General features: G+C 52.5%; 1 protein-coding gene across 3 annotated transcripts in view; it reads right to left on the bottom strand.

Annotated features, from left to right (window-relative positions):
* Nucleotides 1-26,599, bottom strand: part of TANGO2 (transport and golgi organization 2 homolog) — a 37,032-nt gene that overhangs the window by 6,644 nt on the left and 3,789 nt on the right. The window contains exons 2-6 of one of the 3 annotated variants that reach the window (XM_023192563.3): nt 22,845-22,939; nt 15,612-15,700; nt 7,036-7,155; nt 6,069-6,183; nt 3,561-3,631 (exon numbers count right to left, since the gene is read on the bottom strand). In XM_023192563.3, the coding sequence (XP_023048331.1) occupies nt 3,561-3,631; nt 6,069-6,183; nt 7,036-7,155; nt 15,612-15,700; nt 22,845-22,900 (451 nt within the window). In that variant the 5' untranslated portion in view covers nt 22,901-22,939. Of the gene's footprint in view, nt 1-3,560; nt 3,632-6,068; nt 6,184-7,035; nt 7,156-15,611; nt 15,701-22,604; nt 22,799-22,844; nt 22,944-26,599 lie in introns of those variants that run through there. The other 2 variants (XM_023192565.1, XM_023192564.1) reach the window with 2 other exon arrangements.

Raw genomic sequence — 26,599 nt, 5'->3', positions numbered from 1 at the left:
CTGGCTTGAGGGTTCAGGGCAGCTGGCTCGGCAACTCCTTAAATTCCTATGGCTACAAGAAAAAACACACTCTTGATAAACTTCCTCACAATAGCAGTGATCACATACATTATCAGACCCTCTTAACTCTGACTTACAGCCCAGACTACTACAACCCCGACTGGACAGAGAACCAGCCTTCAAACACTCTTTTCTGATAAGCAACTATAGACCGTAAGCCAGTTTCAGCAGTTCACAGAGGCTGCACTCCAACTGTGTCCTAGAGCTCACCTTCTGATGGAAAGAGCCAGATTTTACCTCATTTTAATGCTAAAACCCCGCCCCAAAGTGAACATGGGATGTATGTTACATATGTTTATCTATTGCATATGTTCTTGGGTCCCCTCATAAATATGTATGGCTTTTCCCCAAACCTATTGAATATGTATGACTCTATTGTGTGATACGGACCTCAGGAGGCATAAAACTCAAACTGCCCTTCTCCTCTTTAAAGAGAGCACCTCAGTCCATGCTAGAGACTCTCTCTTCCAAGTCTGCAAACTGATACGGTGAATAAAACTCTCCTTTCTACTATTTAGCCATGCTGGTGAGGTTTTTTTTGTTTGTTTGTTTGTTTTTGTTTTTGTTTTTTTTTTGAGACAGAGTCTCACTGTGTCTCCCAGGCTGGAGTGCAGTGGTGCGATCTCGGCTCATTTGCAAGCTCCGCCTCCTGGGTTCACACCATTCTCCTGCCTCAGCCTCCCGAGTAGCTGGGGTTACAGGCGCCCGCCACCACGCCCAGCTAATTTTTTGTATTTTTAGTAGAGACGGGGTTTCACCGTGTTAGCTAGGATGGTCTTGATCTGACCTCGTGATCTGCCTGCCTCAGCCTCCCAAAGTGCTGGGATTACAGGTGTGAGCCACCGCGCCCGGCCGCTGGTGGGTTTTTAGACAACACTAAGTGAAGAAAGTCAGTCCCCTAAACTACATATTATAGGATTCCCTTTATACAAAGTGTCCAGAATAGGCAAATCCACAGATAGAACGCGGATTAAAGGTCGCAGGGGCTGAAGAGGCAGGAGCTGAGGAGTGGCTGCTGATGGGTATGGCTTTCTTTGGGGATCAAGAAAAGGTCCTGGAATTAGGTAGTGATGACGGTTAGTCAACTCTGTGAATGAACCGAAACCTACTGAATGATACACTTTAAATGCGTAACTGGGGGCCGGGCGCGGTGGCTCAAGCCTGTAATCCCAGCACTTTGGGAGGCCGAGATGGGCGGATCACGAGGTCAGGAGATCGAGACCATCCTGGCTAACACGGTGAAACCCCGTCTCTACTAAAAAAATACAAAAAACTAGCCGGGCGAGGTGGCTGGCGCCTGTAGTCCCAGCTACTCGGGAGGCTGAGGCAGGAGAATGGCATGAACCCGAGAGGAGGAGCTTGCAGTGAGCTGAGATCCAGCCACTGCACTCCAGCCTGGGTGACAGAGCAAGACTCCATCTCAAAAAAAAAAAAAAAAAAAAACAAATGCGTAACTGTGCTGCTAGTCAGTCATATCTCAATAAAGTTGTTATCAAAAAAATAAAGGCAACATGGACCAGGTAGGGCAGGCTCAGGCATGAGGCAGAATGTAGACAGAAATAAGTTCCCCAAAATAACAACAGAGCAGAAGATAAGCATCTCCGGCCATGGAGGTCTCAGCCTCTGAGAACCGTGGGTGTCATGTGGATGGTTACAGCGACTGCCCAGAGGCCTCTGGGCCAATGTTCAGAATGAGGGGGTGGTAGGGGGTCTCTGACTGCTTTTGCACCTTTTAGTTTCTAGTTCTCTCCTGGGCAGTCACAGGCTCAGTGTGGCCCAACTCCACCGCCACAGACCCACCTTGCCACACATTCCAACCCCATGGACCCTGAACTGACAGGGAGGTCCTGGGGCAGGTGGAACAGCAAGAGCTGGCTGAGACAGCCAGAACAATCCTTTGCAAGCTCAGGACCTTCTGGGGCCACATCCCTGCCTCGCTGGTAGTGTCTGTGTCTGTGCCACTGCCCAGCTCTTGGGAGCTCAGCTGGACTGCCCACAGTTGTATTCAAGGTAGGGAGCGGAAGACCAGGGTCACAGAGGGTGGCCGGAAGGACAAGCCCCAGGTGGAGGAGAGGGCACCAGCTGGTATGCATGATGTCAATGGGTGGGAGACACTGGAAGCCACCTTCCAGGCAGATGCCTCCTCTGGAGATCCCAGCTAGCTCAGGGGTTCGGGCCTGGGCACTACCCTAGCAAATGGGGTGCTGGGCCCATCTGTGGATGGAAGCTAGCTGGAAGCTAGCTCCAGTGTGGGCCAGGCAAGGACCATAGGACTCATTATGAGCCCATCAGCACCACCAGCCCCCCAAGATGCAGGAGGGGTGGGGCCACTCAGCTGTCCTGGGGACTGCTTACCATCTACCTTGGGCCCCTCCAGGAATGCTTGGGGCTTCAGTTCTACCATGTGTATCTAGTGGGAAGGTGTGCACCTGTGACCTGCAGTCTCACTTGGTGATTTATGCCAAATGCCAAAGGAAGTCTGTGTGACGTGGGCACGGAGCTTCAGAGGAGCCAGGGGTGTGAGGGAGCCCCCTCACAGAGGGGTGTGGGTGGCACCAAGGGCACTGACACATTCTCCAGGTGCCGGAACACCCTGTGTGAGCCAGCAGCTTGAATAGAGGGACCAAAGCGGGCGTCTGAGGCACACAGTTCCATGATGCCACCAGCAAGGAGTGTCTGCGAGCAGCGAGCATGGAAGTGAGCAAGCCAGTTGGCCCCGGAACCTGGGCTCCGTTCCCTAAAGTTTTGTGCACCCAGGGCAAATGCCATTTCCCAGGAGTGTTGATTTGTCCTGGCACCAGACCTGGGACAAGATGCAGACCTCCCTCCCAGAACATGGCTGCAAAGGGGGGCAATGTGACACATTCTGTCCAGGTTGGGGCACTGGCAGAGGAAGCTTCCAGGAAATCGCAGCACCCAAGAAGGGGGGAAAGGAAGGACATGCAGCAGGAGGCACAGGCTGGGCAGTGGTGCAGAGCCAGGGCAGGAAGGACCCAGCTGTGGAGTGTGACCTGGTGCAGGGGGGCTTGAGGCCCTGAGGATGGGGACCAGGGATCAGACTGGGGACTGGTACAGGAGGCGTGCGTCTGTGGGTGACTGGAGTGGAGTGTGTACATGTGCGTCAGGGAGCAGACCAGGCAAGAACCCAGGTGGTGACGGTCCCAGAGGGTCTGAGAAGGGACAGGCACAGGGCACACTGGGATGGCACAGGAAGCGAGGCTGGGGGTAGCCAGCTGGGCTACAGGGCTGCGGTGGGAAGCCCAGAACAGGGGCACATCTCGCTCAGCAGGAAAGGCCCATGGGGAGGGGGCGAGCAGGGAGCCAGGGCTCTCTGAAGTGTCCAGGTGCAGGGCAAGGTCCCTACAGACCATAAGGCACTTAAATGGCCACAAAGTCATCCCAGGAGAGTAATATGACAAGGGCCTGGTCTCTAAAAAGCACAGGGGTAACCTCTGCATAGGAACAGCCCCCCACCCATCAGGCTGCCAGGGCAGGCTCACCTGGCGTCAAAACGATGGGATCAGGTTCCCCGCGGTTCCCATAGTAGCAAATGACATCTCCCTTTGCTGTGCTGCAGACCAAGGGGAGAGAATGTCAGACTACAGCCATAGGGTGTCCTCCCCGTGACACCATAGGGTGTCCTCCCCGTGACTCCCCCGTGAGCCTGGGGATCTCACAACCCTGTTTCTGGAGGCTAGCGATGTGCACAGTAGCCCACTGCGGCCAGGTCAAGGGCTTGCGGGACCCAGCCCCTTGGGCACCTGCAGGCGGGGTCATGGAGGCCCCAGCTCTTGTCCAGCATCATGGGTATGTTCCCAGCTCACCTCGGGGTCCACCAGCCTGGGAGGCACAGCATCTAAAAGGCCTTCCTGCCTTGCTGAATGCCCCATGGCATGGGCACACAAGAGGCTGTCCATGGGGACAACTGCAGGGCTGAGCCCCATCCCCACATCACCAGCCTCTCCATCAGGCCCCCCACTACAGCTCATCTCTGAGCGTTTCTGGACAGGTGGACCCAGTGCGGCCCCAGGGTGATTGTGATTGAGGCTTCCAAAAAAAGCGCCACAAGACCACATTTTCCTACTCTCATGTGTTAAGTGTACAATTAAAATAGTTAAGGGACAGTTGAGCTGGGCATAGTGGCTCATGCCTACAGTCCCAGCTACTCTGGAGGCTAAGGAGGGAGGACTGCTTGAGGCCAGAAGTTTGAAACCAGACTGGGCAACATAGCAAGACCCCATCTCTACAAAATAAATAAATTAATTTTAAAGAAGAAAATAGTTAAAAATGCTCCCCAGCTGAAAATATTCCAATCCTCAATACCACAGTAAGTCTTCTAGAACTTGAAGTGCCTTTTTTGCAAAGTGAAGAGGATCTCTTTGTGGCCTGTGAGATGGCCTCCCAGGCCAGATGCTGGGCATGGAGCCCTGGGCCTTCGAGATGAACAGATGCAGAGAAAGAGCCAGGTGTGGTGTCTTCCTCCCCAAGTGCTGCCCACCAGGTGGGACCCACCTTCCCCACCTCTAGTAGGCTTCAAGGGCCCCCTATCCACGCTCACATTCCATTCCCATTCTTCCTTACCATGGTCTTTGGCAACTTTCCTAAGACAGTTGGTTCATAACTTCAGAGACTGTTTGTAGGCAAAAAGCTCCTCTGGGCTTTCTGTGGAAGGACCTACAGAACTGGACACCCATGCTGGGGCCACTGCCAGCACTACCACAGGCCAGGCGGAGGGCAGGCCTCACCCAGGGATAACTGGGGCCGTGACAAGCCTCTCTCCTTTCCAGGCCTTGGCTTCCTCATCTGTACCTACCAGCAGGGCTGCTCGCTGACCTCTGATGTCCCCCACCCTCCAGCCTCTACCCTGGCACCAGCTTTTGCCTGACCTGTGGTACGCTCTCCTTGCCACTGCCTGTATCCTCAGGCTAGGTCCAGGAGGCTGACACTCACTCTGCAGCCTTTGGAGCCAGGAGAGTTGCACAGGCTCTGAGGAGCCCAAGACCCCATCCCCCAACCACAGGAGCCCATGCATCTGCTCAGGGCATGGCACCCCTGGCACCCCACCTCCACACAGCTGCTGAGTGCCGAGTTCTGCTGGCATCACGGCCACGGATCCATTCTCCTGAGGCTAAGTCAGACCCACATGGAACTACTGACCGGGGAAAGTGGTTCCTGAGCATGGGGGCATGCAGGGAGCACACGGGCTCTGCCACTTGGAGTCACAAAGGCATGGGCAGGAACAAGGGCTCTGGGCAGCAAGTGCCCCGCACCAGCCCTCGGCTCTCCACCTAGGGGACACTGCAACTCTCTGAGCCTCCATAGCAAGTGCACAGGCCCGTGTGGGGCAGGGCTGGGCATGCCACACACAAGAGATGCTCAACGAACAGCAGGCCTGGGGCTCGGGAGCCAGGACAGCGGCCTGTGGACCTGCCTTTGTGGAAGGAGGCAGCTTCAGGGCCCGCCACAGTGTGCCGACCACTTCCCGTTTGCCTGCCCTGGCGGAAGGCCCAGACTACCAGCATTCGCCAAGTTCTGGGGCGTTGGAGGGGGAGGAGGGCAGGAGGGAGGAATGCTCACTTCACGGAAGGGCAAAACACACAAAACCTCTGCAGTTCCCGTGGACTCATCTCCAACAGGAGCTTCCCTGGGAGCACAGCATCCCAGCCACTCCAGGCCAGGGCTGCCGAGGGCTGCTCTGCACAGCCTGCCCGTGGGAGGGAGGACACCCAGCCAGGGCCACTCTATGTGACTGTTCTTCACAGCCTCAGCTTTCTCCAGGGAGCCAGCAGCCCTCATGCCATCACAGGAAGCCTTGGGCTTCACTCCCAAATACCCGAGTTGGTACATCTGTGACAGGCTCATTCCTCAGAATGTTTGCCAAGTCATGAGGAGCAACGTCCCTGGAGAGGCTGCCACGGCCTCCAGAGGAACCCGGCTTCCTGATGAGCCTGAGGCCTGCCCCCGAGGCAGTGCTGGGCAGAGCCGCCATCCCCCTCTGGCAGACCCACCTCAGGTCGGCTGCTATGAGGTTGAAGCCATTGTACAGATGGCCCTCCATAGAGACCTTCTTCAGGTAGGACAAGCTGTCCACGTCAGTGGTCAGAAAGTGAGTGACAAGTTCACCTGTAGGCAGGGGACAGATGCCGTGTCCACAGCTGCAGGGATGTGCTCTTCCCCCAGGAACACTGATATGGGGCCCCCTGGGGAGGATGCAGGAAGATGAGGGGACCCACTGGAGCCCTGGCCTGTCATGACTGCCACAAGAGTCAGCCACATCTCATTAGCCTGGCTGCCACTCAGGTCAGCACTGAAAACTGCTCATTTTATGAAAAAAAATTTTTCCCCACTATGTCTTCCTATGGAAATCCAGCATGAAGTAACAACACCTTTCAGTGGGGACAATGTGTGTCCACAGAGCTGTCATCTCGGGGAAGGCATCTACTCTACACACATTCCAGGCAGGGGACAGTGACACAGCAGTCAGGAGTGACATGCAATGAGGACAAGTGGAGAGTGCTCCCTAAGAGGAGTAAACAGTGCTGCGTGGGTCAGGTGGGAGTGGGCTCCCGGCTGTGACACCAGAGGGCCAGGGCGTGGGAAATGGGGATGCCCCTCCTCACTCTTCCTGTCTCTGCCACATACCCCTGCAGCACACCTCAGTGGTGGTGGTGATATGCCCGCAGAAGCCCCCCACCTGCTCCGGGGCCCAGCTTGCCCCCCTCGTGTCCCCACCCTTACCTGGGCTCTGCCCTGCAACGTTATGGCACCGCCCACTCTGGAACCTGGCCTTGCCCCATGGTACCTCAGCCCTGCCCCATCCCACACCTGAGCACAAGCACCTTGGCACTTCCTACCTTGGCCCGCCATGCTCCACCATACATTGGCCAGTCCTGTAGTCCCTTGGCCCCACCTTGTCTCACCTAGGCCCGCCCCACCCCACCCTGTCTCACCTTGGTCGCACCCCACTCGCCTTACCTCGCCCTCGGGCCTGCCAGTCCAGCTGCGGCTGCAGGTAGTTGGTGAGCGCTGCCAGCTTGCCACGTGTGCTGATGCCCAGCCATGTGCCTCCTTCCTTGCCTTCCTCCATGTCCAGCCCTGTGGCAGATGACAGTGTTACCACCACTGATGCCACCCATTCCAGTCCCCCAGCTGGTCCCCAGCCCTGGGAGACGCATACTCAGCCCAGCTCCTGCCTCAAGCTCCTCGAGGACATTCAACATGCAGCTTGGCCCAGCAGCCCCAGCTATGGAATAGTGGCTGGAACTCTTCAAGGCCAGGTGGCCCCTGGGGCTCATGGGTCATGCAAGCGAGATCCCTGCCCTGCAGGACAACTATGATACAAACCACACCTATCCCAACAGACGCCCTGCAGAACACATCCTCTCACTTGGGCCAGGAGGCTGACCCTCACTCTGCAACCTTTGGAGCCGGGAGAGTTGCACAGGCTCTGAGGAGCCCAAGCTCCAAGGCTGAGGGGCAGCACTAGGCTCCAATCGCATGAATGGGGTGCAGGGACGCTGGCTGTCCTCACCCAGCAGGATGCACCAGGCCCAAAGGGCAGGCCCTTCACTTGGAGCCCAGCACACAACCAGGACCTTCACCCCCGCCAAATCATGAGCCACTGTGCCCGGCCCTAAGATGTTATTTTTATAACAATAATCAATTATAACAGAAAAAGAAAAGATATAAACATCAAAAATAAAGAAATAAAACTGTATTTGTGGCCCTGTGCAGTGACTCACACCTGTAATCCCAGCACTTTGGGAGGCCAAGGTGGGCAGATCACCTGAGGTTGGGAGTTCGAGATCAGCCTGATCAACATGGAGAAACTCCATTTCTATTAAAAATACAAAATTAGCCAGGCGTGGTGGTACATGCCTGTAATCCCAGCTACTCGGGAGGCTGAGGCAGGGGAATCACTTGAACCCGGGAGATGGAGGTTGCGGTGAGCCAAGATCATGCCATTGCACTCCAGCCTGGGCAACAAGAGCAAAACTCTGTCTCAAAAACAAACAAACAAAACAAAACTGTATTTGCAACCAGCAGGATCATATATAAAGAAAATCCAAAAGGAATACCAAGACTAATGTATTAGAACTAATAAGTAAATGCTAGCAAGAACTGGAAAGTGAAAATTTAAATACACCATTTATAACAGCATTTTAAAACCCTTGGTGTGATTTAAAAAAAAAAAAACCACGAAAATATTTAATGAAAAATGGGTGACAAAGACTGAAAACTCCAGGGCACTGTTGAGGGTCTCAAGTTGTGCTGACCTGATTTAAGGAGAGATGTGCATATTCACTGACTGAAAGATTCAATAGTGGGGTTTTTTTGTTTGTTTGTTTTTTGTTGTTGTTTTTTGAGACGGAGTCTCGCTGTGTCGTCCAGGCTGGAGTGCAGTGGCGAGATCTTGGCTCACTGCAAGCTCCACCTCCCAGGTTCAGGCCATTCTCCTGCCTCAGCCTCCCGAGAAGCTTCGACTACAGGTGCCCACCAACACACCTGGCTAATTTGTTTGCATTTTTTTAGTAGAGACGGGATTTCACCGTGTTAGCCAGGATGGTCTCGATCTCCTGACCTCGTGATTTGCCCACCTCGGCCTCCCAAAGTGCTGGGATTACAGGCGTGAGCCACCGCACCCAACGTCAATAGTGTTTCTTGTTGTTATTTGTTTCACTGGGTACTTCTTAGACAACTCAGTATTGTTAAGGTGACACTTCTCCCCAAATAACCCATAGATTCAACACCTGCCCAGTCAAAATCCCAGGGGGCTTTTTGTTTTATAGCAATTAACAAACTGACTAAAATATCTGTGCATATGCAAAGGAACTGGGATGGCCAAAATAGTCCCGAAAAAGAAAGTAGACCCACGCTTTCTGATTTCTATTTTTTTTTTGAGATGGAGTTTCGCTCTTGTGGCCCAGGCTGGAGTGCAACGGCATGATCTCGGCTCACTGCAACCTCCGCCTCCCAGGTTCAAGTGATTCTCCTGCCTCAGCCTCCCGAGTAGCTGGGATTACAGGCATGGACCACCACACCTGGCTAATTTTGTATTTTTAGTAGAGACGGGGTTTCTCCACGTTGGTCAGACTGGTCTTGAACTCCCAACCTCAGGTGATCTGCCTGCCTCGGCCTCCCAAAGTGCTGAGATTACAGGTGTGAGCCACCATGCCCGGCCTGATTTCAAGACTTACTAAAAAGCAACAGCACTCAAAGACTGTGTGGTGTTGACATCAAGACAGATATGTAGATCAAAGGGACACAACAGAGTCAGGAATAGACCCACACATACATGTTCAACTGATGTACAACCAAGTTGCCATAGTAATGAACTAGGCAAAAGAAAATTCATTTAATAAATGATGCTGGAACAACTAGAGAGATTTGGGGGTGGGAGGCAGTAAATCTCAACCCCTACCTCACATTAGGTACAAAACCTTGAGATAAATCATAGACCAAACATAAAAACCAAAATTAGGCTTCTAGAAAATTTTCTAGAAGCAAACGGAAGAAGCAAAAATTTTCTTCTAGCAAACGGAAGAAAATATTGTTATATATTTTCCTCTAGGTAGGCAGAGACATTTTGGATAAGACACAAAAAGAACAACTCATAAAAGAGAAGATAAACTGTACTTTGTTAAAATAAAATATTCTGGTTGGACGCGGTGGCTCACACCTGCAATCCCAGCATTTTGGGTGGCAGAGGCAGGTGGATCACGAGGTCAAGAGATACAGCCCATACTGGCCAACATGGTGATATCCCATCTCTACTAAAAATACAAAAATTAGCTGGGCGTGGTGCACGCCTGTGGTCCCAGCTACTCCGGGGGCTGAGGCAGGAGAATCGCTTGAACCTGGGAGGCGAAGGTTGCAGTGAGCTGAGATTGCACCACTGCACTCCAGCCTGGCGACAGAATGAGACTGAGACTCTACCTTAAAAAAAAAAAAAAAAATTCTGCTCACCAAAAGTTATCATTAACGAAATGAGTAGGCACAAAGGACTCATATCTAGAATGGATAAACAACTCTTACAAATCAATAATTAAAACAAGAACAAAACTTCCAAATTTGCCTAAGCAACAAGGACCAGATTTACCCTCCTGCATAAAACAACCAAAAAATATAAATAAAACACATGAAACAATGGTGTATTTATTAGTCCACTCTCACGCTGCTACAAGGACATACCCAAGACTGGCTAATTTATAAAGGAAAGAGATGTGACTCATAGTTCAGCATGGCTGGGGAGGACTCAGGAAACTTACAATCGTGGTGGAAGGGGAAGCAAACATGTCCTTCTTCACATGGTAGCAGGAAGAAGTTCCAAGCAAAGCAGGAAAAGCCCCTTATAAAACCATCAGATCTTGCCTGGGAGCAGTGGCTCATGCCTGTAATCCCAGCACTTTGGAAGGCTGAGGCAGGAAGATCACCTGAGGTCAGGAGTTCGAGACCAGCCTGGCCAACATGGTGAAACCCCATCTCTACTAAAAACACAAAAATTAGCCGGGCGTGGTGGCAAGCGGCTGTAATTCCAGCTACTCAGGAGGCTGAGTCAGGAGAATTGCTTGAACCTGGGAGGTGGAGGTTGCAGTGAGCCAAGATCGCAACATTGCACTCCAGCCTGGGTAACAAGAGCAAAACTCTGTCTCAAAAAAACCCAAAAACAAAAACAAAAACAAAACAAAACAAAAAACCCCATCAGATTGCGTGAGAACTCACTCACTACCATAAGAACAACGGCATAGGGGTAACTGCCCCAAGATTCAATTACCTCCCACTGGGTCTCTCCCAGGACACGTGGGGATTTTGGGAACTACAATTCAAGATGAGATTTGGGCGGGGACACAGCCAAACCATATCAGATGTGTTTTACAAAAAAGGATATGAGAGACAGGAAACAAAGTGAGCCCATGATTAGAGAGGCTCCAGGACCCAGCCCAGGGAGTGGTGGGACCAGGCTGAATTCAGCAGACCCCCTGAGCTGAGAAGAGGGGCTTTAGTGTTTAGGGAAACTGAGACACCCAGAGTTCATGGCTGCCATAGTTTGGATGTTTGTCCCCCAGATCTCATGTTAAAATCTGATCCCCGGGCTGGGTGAGGTGGCTCACGCCTCTAATCTCAGCACTTTGGGAGGCTGAGGCAGGTGGATTGCCTGATGTCAGGAGTTCCAGACCAGCCAGGCCAACATGGTGAAACCCTGTCTCTACTAAAAACAAAAAATTAGCTGGGCGTGGTGGCAGGCGCCTGTAATCCCAGCTACTCGGGAGGCTGAGGCAGGAGAGTCGCTTGAACGCGGGAGGAGGTTACGGTGAGCCGAGGTAGCACCATAGAACTCCAGCCTGGGCAACAATAGTGAAAAACTGTCTCCAAAAAAAAAAAAAAAAAAAAAAAAACCCAAAAAACCGATCCCCAATGTTGGAGGTGGGGCCTAATGGGAGATAGATCTACCTAATGGCAGATCCTTCATGAATGGTGCTGTCCTCACAGTGATGAGTTCTAGCTCTATTAGTTCCTCTGAGAACTGATTGTTTAAAACAGCGTGGCACCTCCCCGCTCTCTCTGGCTTCCTCTCTCCACATGTGATATGCACATACCACCTCCCCTTCCCCTTCCATCATCATTGGAAACTTCCTGAGGCCTGCATCAGAAGTAGATGCTGACACCATGCTTCAGGTCCCCTGCAGAACTCTAGGCCAAATAAACCTCTTTTCTTTATAAATTACCCAGTCTTGTGGATCACTTGAGGTCAGGAGTTCGAGACCGGCCCAGCCAACCTGGTGAAACCCCATCCCTACTAAAAATACAAAAATTGGGCTGGGGGAGGGATAGCGTTAGGAGAAATACCCAGTGTAAATGAGGAGTTGATGGGTGCAGCAAACCAACATGGCACATGTATACCTATGTATCAAACCTGCACGCTGCACACATGTACCCTAGAACTTAAAGTATAATAATAAAAAAAATACAAAAATACAAAAATTAGCTGGGCGTGGTGGCGGGTGCCTATAATTCCAGCTACTCAGGAGGCTGAGGCAGGAGAATCACTTGAATCTGGGAGGTAAAGGTTGCAGTGAGCCAAGATCACACCACTGCACTCCAGCCTAAGCAACAGAGTAAGACTCCATTTCAAAAAGAAAAAAGAAAAATTACCCAGCCTTGGCTGGGCACCATGGCTTATACCTGTAATCCCAGCACTTTGGGAGGCCAAAAAAGGAAGATCACTTTGGGCCAGGAGTCTGAGACTAGCCTGTGCAACACAGCAAGGCTTTGTCGCTACAAATTATTTTTAAAAACGAGCTGGGCATGGTGGTGTGCACTTGTAGTCCCAGCTACTCGGGAGGCGGAGATCGGAGGATCACTTGAGGCCAGGAGTTAGAGGCTGCAGTGAGACAGGATTGTGCCACTGCACTCCAGCCTGGGCCACAGAGTGAGACTCTATCTCAAAAAAAAAAAAAAAATTACCCAGATTCAACTTTTCTCTTTAGAGCAACACAAACGAACTAAGACAGTGGCACAAAAGTACAGAGAGGAAGGAGCTGCACAGAGAATGTCTGGTCAGCATCTCAGGGAGGAGACTATATGACACTGGGGCAAGAACCACCAGTGCTCACACAGGCCGGGGAGTAGGGCTGGTTCCCAGACACCAGGCTGGAAAACCGCAAGATCCAGGAGCACCGAGAAAAGTACACAGAGGGCATCACAGAGGTGTGGGACAAAGGCAAGTGAACTAATATATGTATGTAACTGGAGGGAATGAGAGAGTTAGAGAGAGGACAGAAAAACTACTTGAAGAAGTAATGGCCGCCGGGCACAGTGGCTCATGCCTCTAATCCCAGCACTTTGGGAGGCCGACGCAGGCGGATCACCTGAGGTTGGGAGTTTGAGTCCAACCTGACCAAGATGGAGAAACCCCATCTCTACTAAAAGTACAAAATTAGCCTGACGTGGTGGCGCATGCCTGTAGTCCCAGCTACTCGGGAGGCTGAAGCAGGAGAATAGCTTGAACCCGGGAGGCAGAGGTTGTGGTGAGCTGAGATGGTACCATTGCACTCCAGCCCTGGCGACACAGCGAGACTGCATCTCAAAAAAAAAAAAAAAAAAAAAAACCAAAAAAACAAAAAACAAAAAAGAAGTAATGGCCAAAATTTTATGAATTTAATGATTTTGATTTGCATTTCTTTTTTTCTTTTTCTTTTCTTTCTTTTTTTTTTTTTTTTTTTGAGACAGGGTCTTACTCTCTTGCCTAGGCTGGACTGTGGTGGCTCAATCTCGGTTCACTGCACCTTCTACCTCCCAGGCTCAGGTGATCGTCCCACTTCAGCCTCCCGAGTAACTGGGACAACAGACATGTGCCACCACATCTGGCTAACTTTTTGTTGTTGTTGTAGAGACAGGGACTCACTATGTTGCCCAGGCTGGTCTCAAGCTCCTGGCCTCAAGGGATCCTCCTGCCTTGGACTCCCAAAGTGCTGAGATTACAGGTGTGAGCCATTGCACCAGGGTGATTTCATTTCCAACAAGTTCTCAAGTAAAGCTGGCACTACAGGCCCAAGGACCACACCTGGAGAACCACACCTGGAGAAAAGTTTAGGATTAAACTTTTGCACACAATCTGGTGATGCCAGAGAGTGAGAGGATGTGGGCCTTAGTGATATGGTCACCCCAACACTTGGCAGGAGCCCGTGTACATCCGTGCACCAGCTGCCACCATCAAAACACCACAGGGTGAACAATTCCATAAGACTGGAGCTCCTGGGGTTGGCACTAGTTCAGAGGCAGCTGACAGACCTGGGTGCCAGGGTGGGATGGAGCCCAGGAGGGCACAATAGTCAAGGAGCCAGAGGAGGGAAACCCTCTGAGCCGCCACGTCTTCATCTACAAAAACCTTCCACTTTTCAAGGACATCAGTTCTGTGCCTTTACCCACCTGTCCTGACCAGCCCTGCACCCACTGCATCCTCCTATACCAGCAGGCCTAGGACCGCCCTGCCTCAGTCTCCGTGCACCCGTCCCCCTCCCACACGGTGCCAGGACCACTCAGCCTCAGCAGCATTCTCATACTACTGCCAGGCCACAGGCCTACATAGGAGTCCTCACAAAACCCCACAGCTGAGCTTTTTGTTTGTTTGTTTGTTTGTTTGTTTGTTTGTTTTGAGACGGAGTCTCGCTCTGTTGCCCGGGCTGGAGTGCTGCGGCCGGATCTCAGCTCACTGCAAGCTCTGCCTCCCGGGTTTATGCCATTCTCCTGCCTCAGCCTCTCGAGTAGCTGGGAATACAGGCGCCCGCCACCTCACCCGGCTAGTTTTTTGTATTTTTTAGTAGAGACGGGGTTTCACCACGTTAGCCAGGATGGTCTCGATCTCCTAACCTCGTGATCCGCCCGTCTCAGCCTCCCAAAGTGCTGGGATTACAGGCTTGAGCCACCGCGCCCGGCCAAGCTGAGCTTTTATTTGATTGATTGATTGAATGAGACAGGGTCTTGCTCTGTCACCCATGCTGGTGTACAGTGGCACAATCTCAGCTCACCGAAACCTCTGCTTTCTGGGCTCAAGCAATTCTCTAGCCTCAGCCTCCTGAGTAGCTGGGGCCATAGGCATACGCCACCATGCCTGGCTAATTTTTGTATTTTTTTTGTAGAGACAGGGTTTTGCCATGTTGCCCAGACTGGTCTTGCACTCCTGGGCTCAAGTAATCCTCTTGCCTCAGCCTCCCTGCCTCCCAAAGTGTTGGGCTCACACCTGTAATCCCAACACCTGCCCTCCCAGCCTGGGAGGCAGCACAGGGTACACACAGCCTCCATGGGCCCACGAGGTCACACATCTGGCCTGAGTGGGCACCCTGGAGCATGCCAGGATGACTCGGGCCCACTTGGCGCCTGGTACACAGGCAGAGTAACCTGTGGCCTCACCAGCCATCTCTGCACATCTTCCATGTAGACTCCCACCACCCCATGGGCAGGAACTGCTTCCTGTCCAACAGGACTTCAACAAGGCTGGTATCTTTGGAGGGGAGGACCTGGTTCTCACCCCTACTTCTGCCCTATGAATACACCTCATGCAACACAGGCATGGTGCACGTGACAGGGCTTCAGCACCAGCGGCTCCCCAAATTCAGCCCCGCCATCCCTGAAGCAAGTGTGCTCATGCACAAACACAAACACAGGCACGCACACGCACGCATACACATGCATGCACACACTCACATGACTGGGTCGCTTCACAACGTGACCGAGTGTGCATCTGTACATCACACAAATCCACCCACATGCCCTCAGCAAAAAGGAGGATCCAAATAAAATCAACTGATCCTTTCACGTAATGGGGCTCCCGTGCAGACGCATGGCACGAGAAGCAGCGCAGACAGTGCTGGGTGGGCAGCTCTGGCAATGCCCAGTGCTGGGGCTGGCCCCGACCACGAGCCCCATCGGTTCCACCTCTACACCCTGCCATCACACTAGGAAGCAGCACCACTCAGTTAGGGTCACTCGGCTACGCAGGGGCTAGGGAAGCAACAAGGCGCGGCCACCGCTGAGCACGCAGGAAGACTCACCACTGAGGATCTCGTTGTTGTTCCCCCAGAAGTCAGCTAACTTGGAGGGTCGGCTGTAGAATTCGTCCCTGTTGGCTGCCAAGATGAGCCTGCAAGAGGAAAGCACCACTGACGGCTTCAGATGGAAACGAGCGAGCCAAGTCTTTTTCTCTCTTCAACACAAAACTGGCCTCAGTGGCAATAAGGGCCAGTCTCAGAGAGGGCAGGAAGCCAGCAGTCCTGCCGCACCTGCATGGGAGGAAGGAGCACAGTGGCTCCAGGTGAGCTCTCGGGAGCCTGCAGCTGGGACTGCACTCAGAGCCTTGCCCATAAACAGGAGGATGCTGGGCAGGGACACACATCCACAAAACTCAACGGCGGGAGACGGGTCTGCCAGGCCCTTAAGGGCTGGCACCAAGCATGCCTGGAGCCCAGGCTGGAGGGTTGGGGCCTGTCCCTCCTTCTGTCCATCTGTCCCCAGCCCTGGGAACACCCACAACAAATCCATGGGCTCCTGGAAGCGTGAGCTCAAGGATACAGATTGAACGGCACAGCATGTGGGCGTCTGAGGGCTGCTCCATTCTGTGTCTTTTGGAGTTAATTTCTGGGGTCGGTGGGGAGTGGATGGGAACTTCTCTGTTTTACTAGTTTTTTTGCATTATGAATCAAACAAATACTTCTTTTTTTTTGAGACGGAGTCTTGCTCTGTCGCCCAGGCTGGAGTGCAGCGGCCGGATCTCAGCTCACTGCAAGCTCCGCCTCCCGGGTTTACACCATTCTCCTGCCTCAGCCTCCCGAGTAGCTGGGACTACAGGCGCCCGCCACCTCGCCCGGCTAGTTTTTTGTATTTTTAGTAGAGACGGGGTTTCACCGTGTTAGCCAGGATGGTCTCGATCTCCTGACTTCGTGATCCGCCCGTCTCGGCCTCCCAAAGTGCTGGGATTACAGGCTTGAGCCACCGCACCCGGCCAAATATTTCTATCTTTATTTATTTTTATTCTTTGAGATGGAGTCTCGCTCTCTCACCAGGTTGGAGTGCAGTGACGCGATCTCGGCTCACTGCAACTCCCGCCTCCCGGGTTCAAGCTATTCTCCCACCTCAGCCTCCTGAGTAGCTGGGATTACAGGCAGCCACCACCACACCCAGCTAATTTTTTGTACTTTTAGTAGAGATGGGATTTCACCATGTTGGCCAAGCTGGTCTTGAACTCTTGACCTCAAATGATCCACCCGCCTCGGCCTCCCCAAGTAACTCCCCAATCTGGGATTACAGATGTGGGCCACCACACCCAGCCTAATCAAATAAATATTTCTTTTGCAATTAGGAGAGACATCTAAACTTTAATAGCCCTGGTCTTGAGGAAAGAAAACTGAGTTTCAAGTGCCAGCTTGGACACTAGAAGAAAACAAATAAGGACATAGTAGTGACTGAGTGGAAGAGGTCAGTTCCTGCAATATCTGTTAGACCTGAGGATCTAAGAAGCAATGGCTGGGCTAGGCACAGTGGATGACACCTACAATCCCAGCAGTTTGGGAGGCCAAAGTGGGAGGATCACTTGAGCCTAGGAGTTTTGAGACCAGCTTGGGCAAGAAAGTAAGACCCCATACCTACAAAAAAAAAAAAAAGAAATTAATCAGGCGTGGTGGTGCATGCCTGTATTCCCAACTACTTGGGAGGCTAAGGCAGCAGGATCATTTGAGCCCAGGAGTTTGAGGCTGCAGTGAGCTGTGACTGCACCAATGTACTCCAACCTGGGGAACAGAGAAGCCCTGTCTCTAAAAAAAAAAAAAAAAAGAAAAATGATGGCTGAAGACCCCCTGAACACCTGTGCCATGGAGAGGCAGCTCTAAGGAGCAGGGCTCGGCTGTCCCACCATCACACTGTGAGTATGAAACCAAGCTGCAGTGGTGAGATCCTGACAAGTGTTTAAAAATAATTTCCATATTGATCATTGCACATTAAGTTCATAAAACATTTGCTTCTGATGAAATGTGAAATAACAGACATTCATAAAATTGGGAGTGAAAGTGGTGCTCATGGCTGGGTGCGGTGGCTCACGCCTGTAACACCAGCATTTTGGGAGGCCAATGAGGGTGGATCATGAGGTCAGGAGTTCAAGACCAGGCTGGCCAAGATAGTGAAACCCTGTCTCTACTAAAAATACAAAAATCAGCTGGACGTGGTGGTGGGCACCTGTAATTCCAACTGCTTGGGAGGCTGAGGCACAGAATTGCTTGAACTCGGTAGGCAGAAGTTGCAGTGGGCTGAGATCGCGCCATTACACTCCAGCCTGGGTGACAGAGCGAGACTCCATTTCAAATAAAAAAGAAAATGGTGCTTGCACCCACCACTCATGCCCTTAGAGGCCTGTGTGCACATGTGTGCCCTCCAACTCAGCATCTGCCCCTGAAGCTTCCTGCCTGCAGAACTGGGGAAATGCTTTTGATTGTTGCCAGGGACTGTGCCATGCCTAGAGCCCTTGGGGTCTGCTACGGAAGCCTCAGCACCTCCAGGGTGCCTCACTCAGCCTGCTCTGATGCCCAGCTGGCCCCAGGGCTGTACCAGGTCTTGGGAATGTGCTGCCTGGGGTAGGGGGAGGTGGTCTCTGTCCCTGATATGAGCCTCAGCCTTTGTACCTTTAACTGCCATGTTTCAACCCAGACCTAGACCAAGTCTCCATGTCCCTTCTGGGCAGAAGTACCCCCCAAACTCTGCAGCGAGAATAGCAGTACAGCCCACCTTCCGTGGGCTGGACAGTGCAGTAGAAGGAAGTGCACCTGCCCCAGACCTGGATGGGCCAGTCTTGTAGAAGGTGCCCACTGGCTGTGACCTGGCCAGCAGGCAGAAGAAGGGAGAACACCGCAGTCCCTGAGTGCTATGGTGGGGATGCGCCAGGGTCTGGGATGAGAGCTCCTCCACCCCATGAGTGGGGTCAAGCTCCATGTGGTTCTGCTCAGCATTCTCTCTTAAATACCTTCCTCCTCTGCTTCCACGTCCCAGAGCCCTGCAGGTGAACAGGGGTCGGGGGAGCCAGGGACATCTCATCCCAGTCCAACCCCAAACCAGGCTGGGGCTGTTGGCTTCGGGTGCTGATTCTGACATAATGCTCTTGCAAAGGGAAAATAAAGGGTGGAAAAGTAAGAAGAAAAGCTGAATGAGCATGGACTTCTGTCCTAAGATGTTCAGCTGTCTGTTTTTAAACAAAGAGCAATTATATATGTTTGCCTAATAACTCAGGAACATTAATTGCCAGGTTATTTTTGTACCAGCAGTCACTGTTTAGCTGAATTGCTGGTGGTTTGCCAGGGATTTCATTGAATACATAATTCAGGGATGAGCCAGCATGCCGAGTACCCAGATCAAGCCCCAAAGAGGGGAGGAAGTAGCTCTCTCCGTCATCACTGGTAGGGCTGCACATGGATAGAAGCCTATCGGCGCCCCACGTCCAGAGAGACAGGGATGTACCCACCACGGTGAGGTCCCTGAGGATGGCAAGTCACCCCGGCTTTATTTTGTTCCAATAACTGAAACCACTAATTATCCATCATCACTTGACACCCACGCTGCTAGGCAGGGTGAGTGTGTGCACCGTCTCGGGGGGTATATGCATCATCTCAGGGGGCGAGTGTGTTCTGCTGGGGGGTGAGTGTGTGCACTGTCTGGGAGGCAGTTCGGTGACAGATAGATAGGAGGTACTCTGGCCTGAGATCCAGTGATCACACCCTGAGTGGTGACCCCATGGAAGCTGCCCCATGAAGTAACGGCTTGTCCTGCAGCCACTCCAGGCTGAAGTCAGCAAGGGGCATCGCATGGGGCTATAAACAGGCAGTTTTGTTTGTTTGTTTGTTTGTTTGTTTGTTTTTGAGATGGAGTCTCACTCTGTCACCCAGGCTGGAGTGCAGTGGTGCTATCTCAGTTCACTGCCACCTCTGCCTCCCAGGTTCAAGTGATTCTCCTGCCTTAGCCTCCTTAATAGCTGGGATTACAGGTGTGTGCCACCACACCAGGCTAATCTTTGTATTTTTAGTAGAGACGGGGTTTCACCATGTTGGCCAGGCTGGTCTCAAACTCCTGACCTCAAGTGATTCACCTACCTTGGCCTTCCAAAGTGCTGGAATTATAGGCATGAGCCACTGCGCCTGGCCGTAAACAGGCAGTTTCGAAAGAGGTAGGGTGACATGATGAAGTGACTGTTATCTTGCTGCGGGGTCTTGGTTTTCTGTGATGGGTATCAAATTACCAAACACAGTGGCCTAGGCTGGGCATGGTGGCTCACGCCTGTAATCCCAGCATTTTGGGAGGCTGAGGCAGAAGGAGTTCCAGACCACCCAGGACAACATAGCGAGACCTTCTCTCTAGCAAAAAAAAAAAAATTAGCCGGGCATGGTGTAGTCCCAGTTACTTAGGCATGCTGAAGTGGGAGGATCACTTGAGCAGGGGAGTTTGAGGCTGCAGTAAGCTATGATCACACCACTGTACTCCAGCCTGGGCAACAGAGCAAGATCCTGTCTCTAAAACAACAACAATAATAAAAAAAACAGTGGCCTAAAGCACCCCACTTTTTACCCCAGTCCACAGGTGAGGAGTCCAGCCCAGCCTAGCTGGGTACCTGTACAAAGCCTCCCAAAGTGCTGCAGAGGTGCTGTCAGGGGCTCGGTAGAAGCACCTGTGCTCCCAGCCTGCAGCGTGCCCTTCTCCTGGCTGGATACCCCACAGCCAGAGCAGCAGCAGCCACCAGAAGTGTCTCACACCCTCCCATCAAGTCAGGAAAACACAGCACACATTTGCTCAGTCACCCAGAGGTGGCACATTTCGCCTTTGGCTTAGGGCTTCGGAAAACAGTCCAGAGAAATCCCAAGGCCAACTGGTATGGCAGAAACCACAGGACGGGTCCTGGCAGCAACACACGGGTTCTAAGTGAAAGCAAGAGGGGCCCATGTCAACCTTCCTCCTCTCCACCCAGGGGGCCGGGTGTCACTGACCAGCACCTGCAGACTGGCCATCAAGCTTTCTTCCCAGAGGTGGGAGCACTTGGGGTGGGTTGAGTCTCTTCGGCAGCCTGCAGGAGGCAGCCCTGAAACGCATACAGAGCTGGCCGGCTCTCCTCAGCGTGCTAGTTTCCTGGGGCTGCCGTAACTAAGCACCACAGACTAGGCGGCTGCAACAACAGACACTATTGTCTTGCAGCATTGGATGCTGGAGATCCAAGATCAAGGCGTCAGCAGGGCTGGCTCCTTTTGAGGGTCTTCTTGGTATACAGACAACTGCTTCTATCTCTGTATACACACCAGCTTCCCCTGTGTGTATCTGAGTCACCCATCGTATTGATTAGGGCCTACCCACATGACCTAATTTTACCTTAATCTTTTTTTTTTTTTTTTTTTTTTTTTTTGAGATGGAGACTTACTTGTTGCCCAGGCTGGAATGCAGTGGCGCAATCTGGGCTCACTGTAAGCTCCGCCTCCCAGGTTCACACCATTCTCCCGCCTCGGCCTCCCGAGTAGCAGGGACTACAGGCGCCCACCACCACACCCAGCTAATTTTTTTGTGTGTTTTTAGTAGAGATGCGGCTTCACCCTGTTAGCCAGGATGGTCTGGATGTCCTGACCTTTTGATTCACCCACCTCGGCCTCCCAAAGTGCTGACCACTGCACCCAGCCCTTAATCGTTTTTTTTTGTTGTTGTTTTTGTTTTTAAGATGGAGTCTTGCTCTGCCGCCCAGGCTGGAGTGCGGTGGCGTGATCTCGGCTCACTGCAACCTCTGCTGTCTGGGTTCACCCCTTCTGAGTTCTCCTGCCTCAGCCTCCTGAGTAGCTGGGACTACAGGTGCGTGCCACTATGCCCAGCTAATTTTTTGTATTTTTAGTAGAGACGGGTTTCACCATGTTAGCCTGGATGGTCTCAATCTCCTGATCTCGTGATCCACCCACCTCGGCCTCCCAAAGCACTGGGATTACAGGCGTGAGCCACTACACCTGGCCCTTACATTCTTTTTATTTTTTTGAGACGGAGTCTCGCTCTGTTACCTAGGCTGGGGTGCAGTGGTGCAATCTCAGCTCACTGCAACCTCTCCCTCTTGGGTTCAAGCGATTATCCTGCCTCAGCCTCCTGAGTAGCTGGGACTATAGGCACCCGCCACCACGCCCAGCTAATTTTTTGTCTTTTTAGTAGAGATGGGGTTTCACCATGCTAGCCAGGATGGTCGCAATCTCCTGACCTTGTGATCCACCCAACTCGGCCTCCCAAAGCACCAGGATTACAGGTGTGAGCCACTGCGTCCGGCCCCTACATTCTTTAGAATTCTGTTCACTCACTAGCCAGCCCAACGCTACTCTAGTCCCTGTGGCAGACAACAGTTCTTTCTTAACATTTCTTCTACCTTCCCTGCAGCATGCTGTCTGCTGCTTGGACCCTAGCCTGGCCCTGCCACTCACCCAACTGCAAAACAGGAAAACACCAGACACTCTTCCTTCCCGATTCCTTGGCCTGAAATGACTTCACTCAGCCTTGAAGTCAAGCAGCATGGTGTCTATGCAACTTTGTGATGACTCAAATCTGAGACCCTCTTGAAATGGTTCAAATCATTTCTGGTATAGATTTTAAAATGATGAAAGCTTCCCAAGCAGTTGCATTAGAGAATGGTTACAAGTTTCATTTTGGGCATGGGTTACATCTCTGCCTCACTCTCCGTGGGGATAAATGCTGGGGTGTCCCAGGGAATGGAGGTGTGGCCGTCCTGAGTCCAGGGTCAGGGGTGGCTTCTGGCCTTGGTTTCCTGACTCCTCTGGCTGGTCCTCAGCGTCCTCTCTACCCCAGGTCCTTCTTCCTCAGCTCAGAACCCACACACAGACCCCTAGCCTGGCCACCACTTTGACTTCTCACCAGCAGCTGCGACCAGCCAACCCAAGCTGGCTCTCACTCACTGACACCATTGCCCCGGTTCTGCCGCCCGACCCTCCTCAAAGCCCATAGAACTGCAGCCCGCCTGGACCCATGTCACTCCTCTGTCCTACCTATGGCTGCCTTCTATGGCTGAGTCTTCATGTCTTTGTATATCGACTGGAGTCCCCTCCCCGAGAGGCATTCTGACAGCATCCCACACTGAGTGACCCTGTCCTGAAGGGCAGTGCCAGGCCTGTGCAGCCCCGGCCTGGCCCATACACCTTCCTGCACACAGCAGCTCGGGTGGCATGAGAACTGGCTGGGCACCCAGGACCCTGCAGGGTGCAGCAGATGCAGAGCGAGGGGGTTACCTGTATGCATTTTTGGAAACAGGGCGAGGATCAAACTTAAAGAAGATGATGCACATGGTGGCGCAGGGTGGCTCTGCTCACACAGGTCGAGAGGTCTGCGGGAAAAGGAAAACACCGAGTTGAGTGGATGCCAGATACTCAGAGCAGCCCTCCAAACCTGCAACAGGCCAGAACAGAACCACCTCTGTGGTGCCTGTACCGCTTGCTGGGTGTGGGGGAACTGGACACCACATTCCTGGCCAGCGCCATGCAAACACCTCCCAAACTCATACACTCATCAGCACTGGCCAGACTGTCTCTCCACCACCTGCAACACCAGCCCTGAACAGAAGTATCTCATCAGCACCACGGTACTCTGAAGGCTTGGACACACCGAGCTGGGGGACTGGGGGGCCCAAAGGGGGCAGCAGCAGTGAGGGCAGGAGCCACACTGTGAAAAACAAACTTACCCATCCAAACTTAAAGAATGAACTCAGAGACCCAGAGAACAGAAAAAGTAAGACTTTTAACGACAGTCTTGCAAAATCAGGTGTCAGACAGACAGGCACACCCAGCACAGTTTCAACAAGCAATTTATCCCCTAGTGCGCAGGTCCCTCCCCTAGATCCTATAGGCCGAGTACTATGGGGTCACAATTTTTCCTCGACGTCGCCTATTAATTGTTGGATCGGGGCTTCAGGTGTTTTTTGGAGGTTGTCTTGCTGTATTTTGCTGCAGGCCACGATGCATTGCAGTCCTAGTCAGCTCAGAGACTTTTTAAGTATTTAACTTACGACCTAAGTAGCAGGCAGGCTGATAAGAACAGACAAAACGAGCTATTTTGCAGGCCAGTAAACTTTCATCTTAGACTAAACTTCTTTGGTTCGGGTGAAGGCAACTAAGTGGGGGGAAAGAGGAGGCTGACAAGCACACATTAGCTATCCAAGCAGGGGCCTAGTATATCATCCTGTTTCTTCTGTAGTTTGCTGACCTAAGCCAGTTCAAGGCACTTTGTCTTGGAAACGGACCACTGTATACATTTTTCCTTTAAGACCGTCCTCCACATGCACATCTCCTCCCCTACAACAGCACCAACCCCATCCCACATGCTACCAATGGAGGCAGCCCTGCCTCCGCCCCCATCCTGCCAGGGAGGACAGCATGGCCCACTCACCTGGGATGCAGGGCCTACAGGCCCCACTCAGCACACACACTCGCCATCCCACAGGACGCGAGGGCCCCACACACCCACAGCAGCTGGCATGGACACGTGCCGTGGACACACTGGGTGACTGCACACTTAGCGCACACCTCTTCCCCACCCAAGGACCTCTGGGGCCCAGAGCAGGCAGTTTTCCATAGTGCAAACGAGTGGAGAACGGAGATTAGATCCCGAGGACAGCCAAGGGTGACACTCAAGATTCCTGAAATGTGCACGTGTGCAATGATTTAGTGACATGGCTCAAGGGTAGAGCCAGTGCTCATAGCTGGGACATAGGACAGCCAAGAAGCTGTTCAAATACTGAAGACAGCCAAAAAGATTCCTCCAAGAAGTCTAATGAGTGGGGAGGGTGGTGAAGAGGGTTTAGTGTATGTGCCTCCACAGGCACGGGCGTCAGGGATGGCCACTGGGCACCATCTGCTCCAGTGAGGAGCTGGCGGCTGTGCAGTTGAGGTGTTGGGACAGCAATGAGCACCACCTGCAGATGCACTGGGTGGTGGGGGATGGGCAGCCATTTGAGATGGTCTTCTCTCTGCATAGGATGGGAAGCTAAAGGGTGTGTCGTCACAAGGGGTCCCTGTGAGAAGCAGACTAGGGGGCTGGAAGTGGGTTGGATCCCCTCACTGGGTGCCCTGGAAGCGCCCATAGGGGGCCATCATCCGAGGGTGGGCAGGCTACTAGGGCCAATCCTTTTGGTGAAAACAACTCAAGATGCTCAATAAAATAAGAAAACATCTTAAAAATTGCCAGGAGTTGATGAGCTCATGCAGTATTTGACCAATACTTGGGAGAGTGTGGTCCACAGAGGACAGCAGAATACAGTGGCCAATCCTGCCTCAGAGCATTTGCCCACGGAACACACTGTGGCTCATGCTCTGGTGGCCCCCGGGGTTGAAGGAGACAGAAGACAAGGTCCAGACACCCCCGCAGGATGGAGAACCTAACAGAAGACTCTCCCCTAAGTTAGGCTGGGACTCCAAAGAGGAATGCTCAGGGAGAGATGAACTATAGCCTCAGTCACCCCCAGGGCTCATGGGGACATTGCACAAAAGTGGGGGGATGTTCCTGAGAAGCGGTGGCACAGCCGGTTGCCCAGGTCCACACTCGGGGTACAGGGACCCACAAGCCAAGCACAGTTTTAAGGGGCTCCAGCACTGGCAGTGCCCCTGTGCCTGAAGTTCTCTCTGGAGAAAGATACCTTCATCCTATACTTCAAAGAAGTCTCAAAATCACTTTTTAAAGACCAGAAGCAGTACACAGTCAGAAAGAACCACATAACGAAAGAAGCACCGTGGGCAAGAACCAGCAGAAAGATAACCGTACATGCATCATCAACCAACCATGCTCTGATGGCAGAAAAAAAACAGACAGCTCAGAAATATCTGCAGGGGAAAGTAAGTGATGAAGAAGAGCAAACTGGGTTTACAAAGCAGCAAAAGGAACTCAGTTTTTTTTTTTTTTTTGTTTGTTTACAGAGTCTTGCTCTGTCGCCCAGGCTAGAGTGCAGTGGCACGATCTCGGCTCACTGCAAGCTCCGCCTCCCGGGTTCACGCCATTCTCCTGCCTCAGCCTCCCGAGTAGCTGGGACTACAGGCGCCCGCCACCGCGCCCAGCTCATTTTTTGTATTTTTAGTAGAGACAGGGTTTCACCGTGGTCTCGATCTCCTGACCTTGTGATCCGCCCGCCTCGGCCTCCCAAAGTGCTGGATTACAGGCGTGAGCCACCGCGCCCGGCCTTTTGTTTTTTGTTTCTTTGCTCTTGTTACCCAGGCTGGCTGGCATAATCTCAGCTCACCACAGCCTCTACCTCCCAAGTTCAAGCGATTCTCCTGCCTCAGTCTCCGAAGTAGCTGGGATTACAGACATGCGCCACCATGCCCAGCTAATTTTGTATTTTTAGTAGAGACAGGGTTTCTCCATGTTGGTTAGGCTGGTCTCGAACTCCTGACCTCAGGTGATCCACCCGCCTCGGCCTCCCAAAGTGTTGGGATTTCAGGTGTGAACCACCACGCCTGGCCAAAAGAACTCTTAGGAAGTTCTTTCAGAAATGAAAGCTTCCATGACTGCACATTAAAGCTCAGCTGTGGGTTTAAGAGCAGATCAGGTGCAGCTGATGAGGCAGAACCCTCCTGAATGCAGTGCAGGAAGATGGGGAGCACGCTGGGCCTTGGGGGTGCACCCAGGTGTCCACCTGCTAGGTGCCACTGATGGGGTGGGCCCAGCACTCACCATGTGGCCAGAAGACACAAGTCCCTTCACTCAGGAGGAGCTGGTCTTTCCTGCACATGAGAACCCCTGGCTGCAGTCACTAGAGAAGCCCTGCCAGCTGGTCCCTACTGGAATCCCACTGGCCTGGAGCCCAGGGCTACCCAAGGTCTGCTCACCAGGGACATGCTCCTCTGGGGTATTAGAGAAGGCCGTTGGTCTCAACTTCAGCCGACCTCTGCCCTCTCTGGGCTGCACGCCCAGCTGCTGGCAAGGCCACGGATGAGGGCAGTTCTGGCCACTGATACACATAGGACAGACAGAAAGGCACCCCTAATTCAGCTGCACG

Source organism: Piliocolobus tephrosceles, chromosome 19 (genome assembly GCF_002776525.5).
Source record: "Piliocolobus tephrosceles isolate RC106 chromosome 19, ASM277652v3, whole genome shotgun sequence".
NCBI lineage: Eukaryota > Metazoa > Chordata > Mammalia > Primates > Cercopithecidae > Piliocolobus > Piliocolobus tephrosceles.
This window is presented reverse-complemented; position numbering and strand designations above follow the sequence as displayed.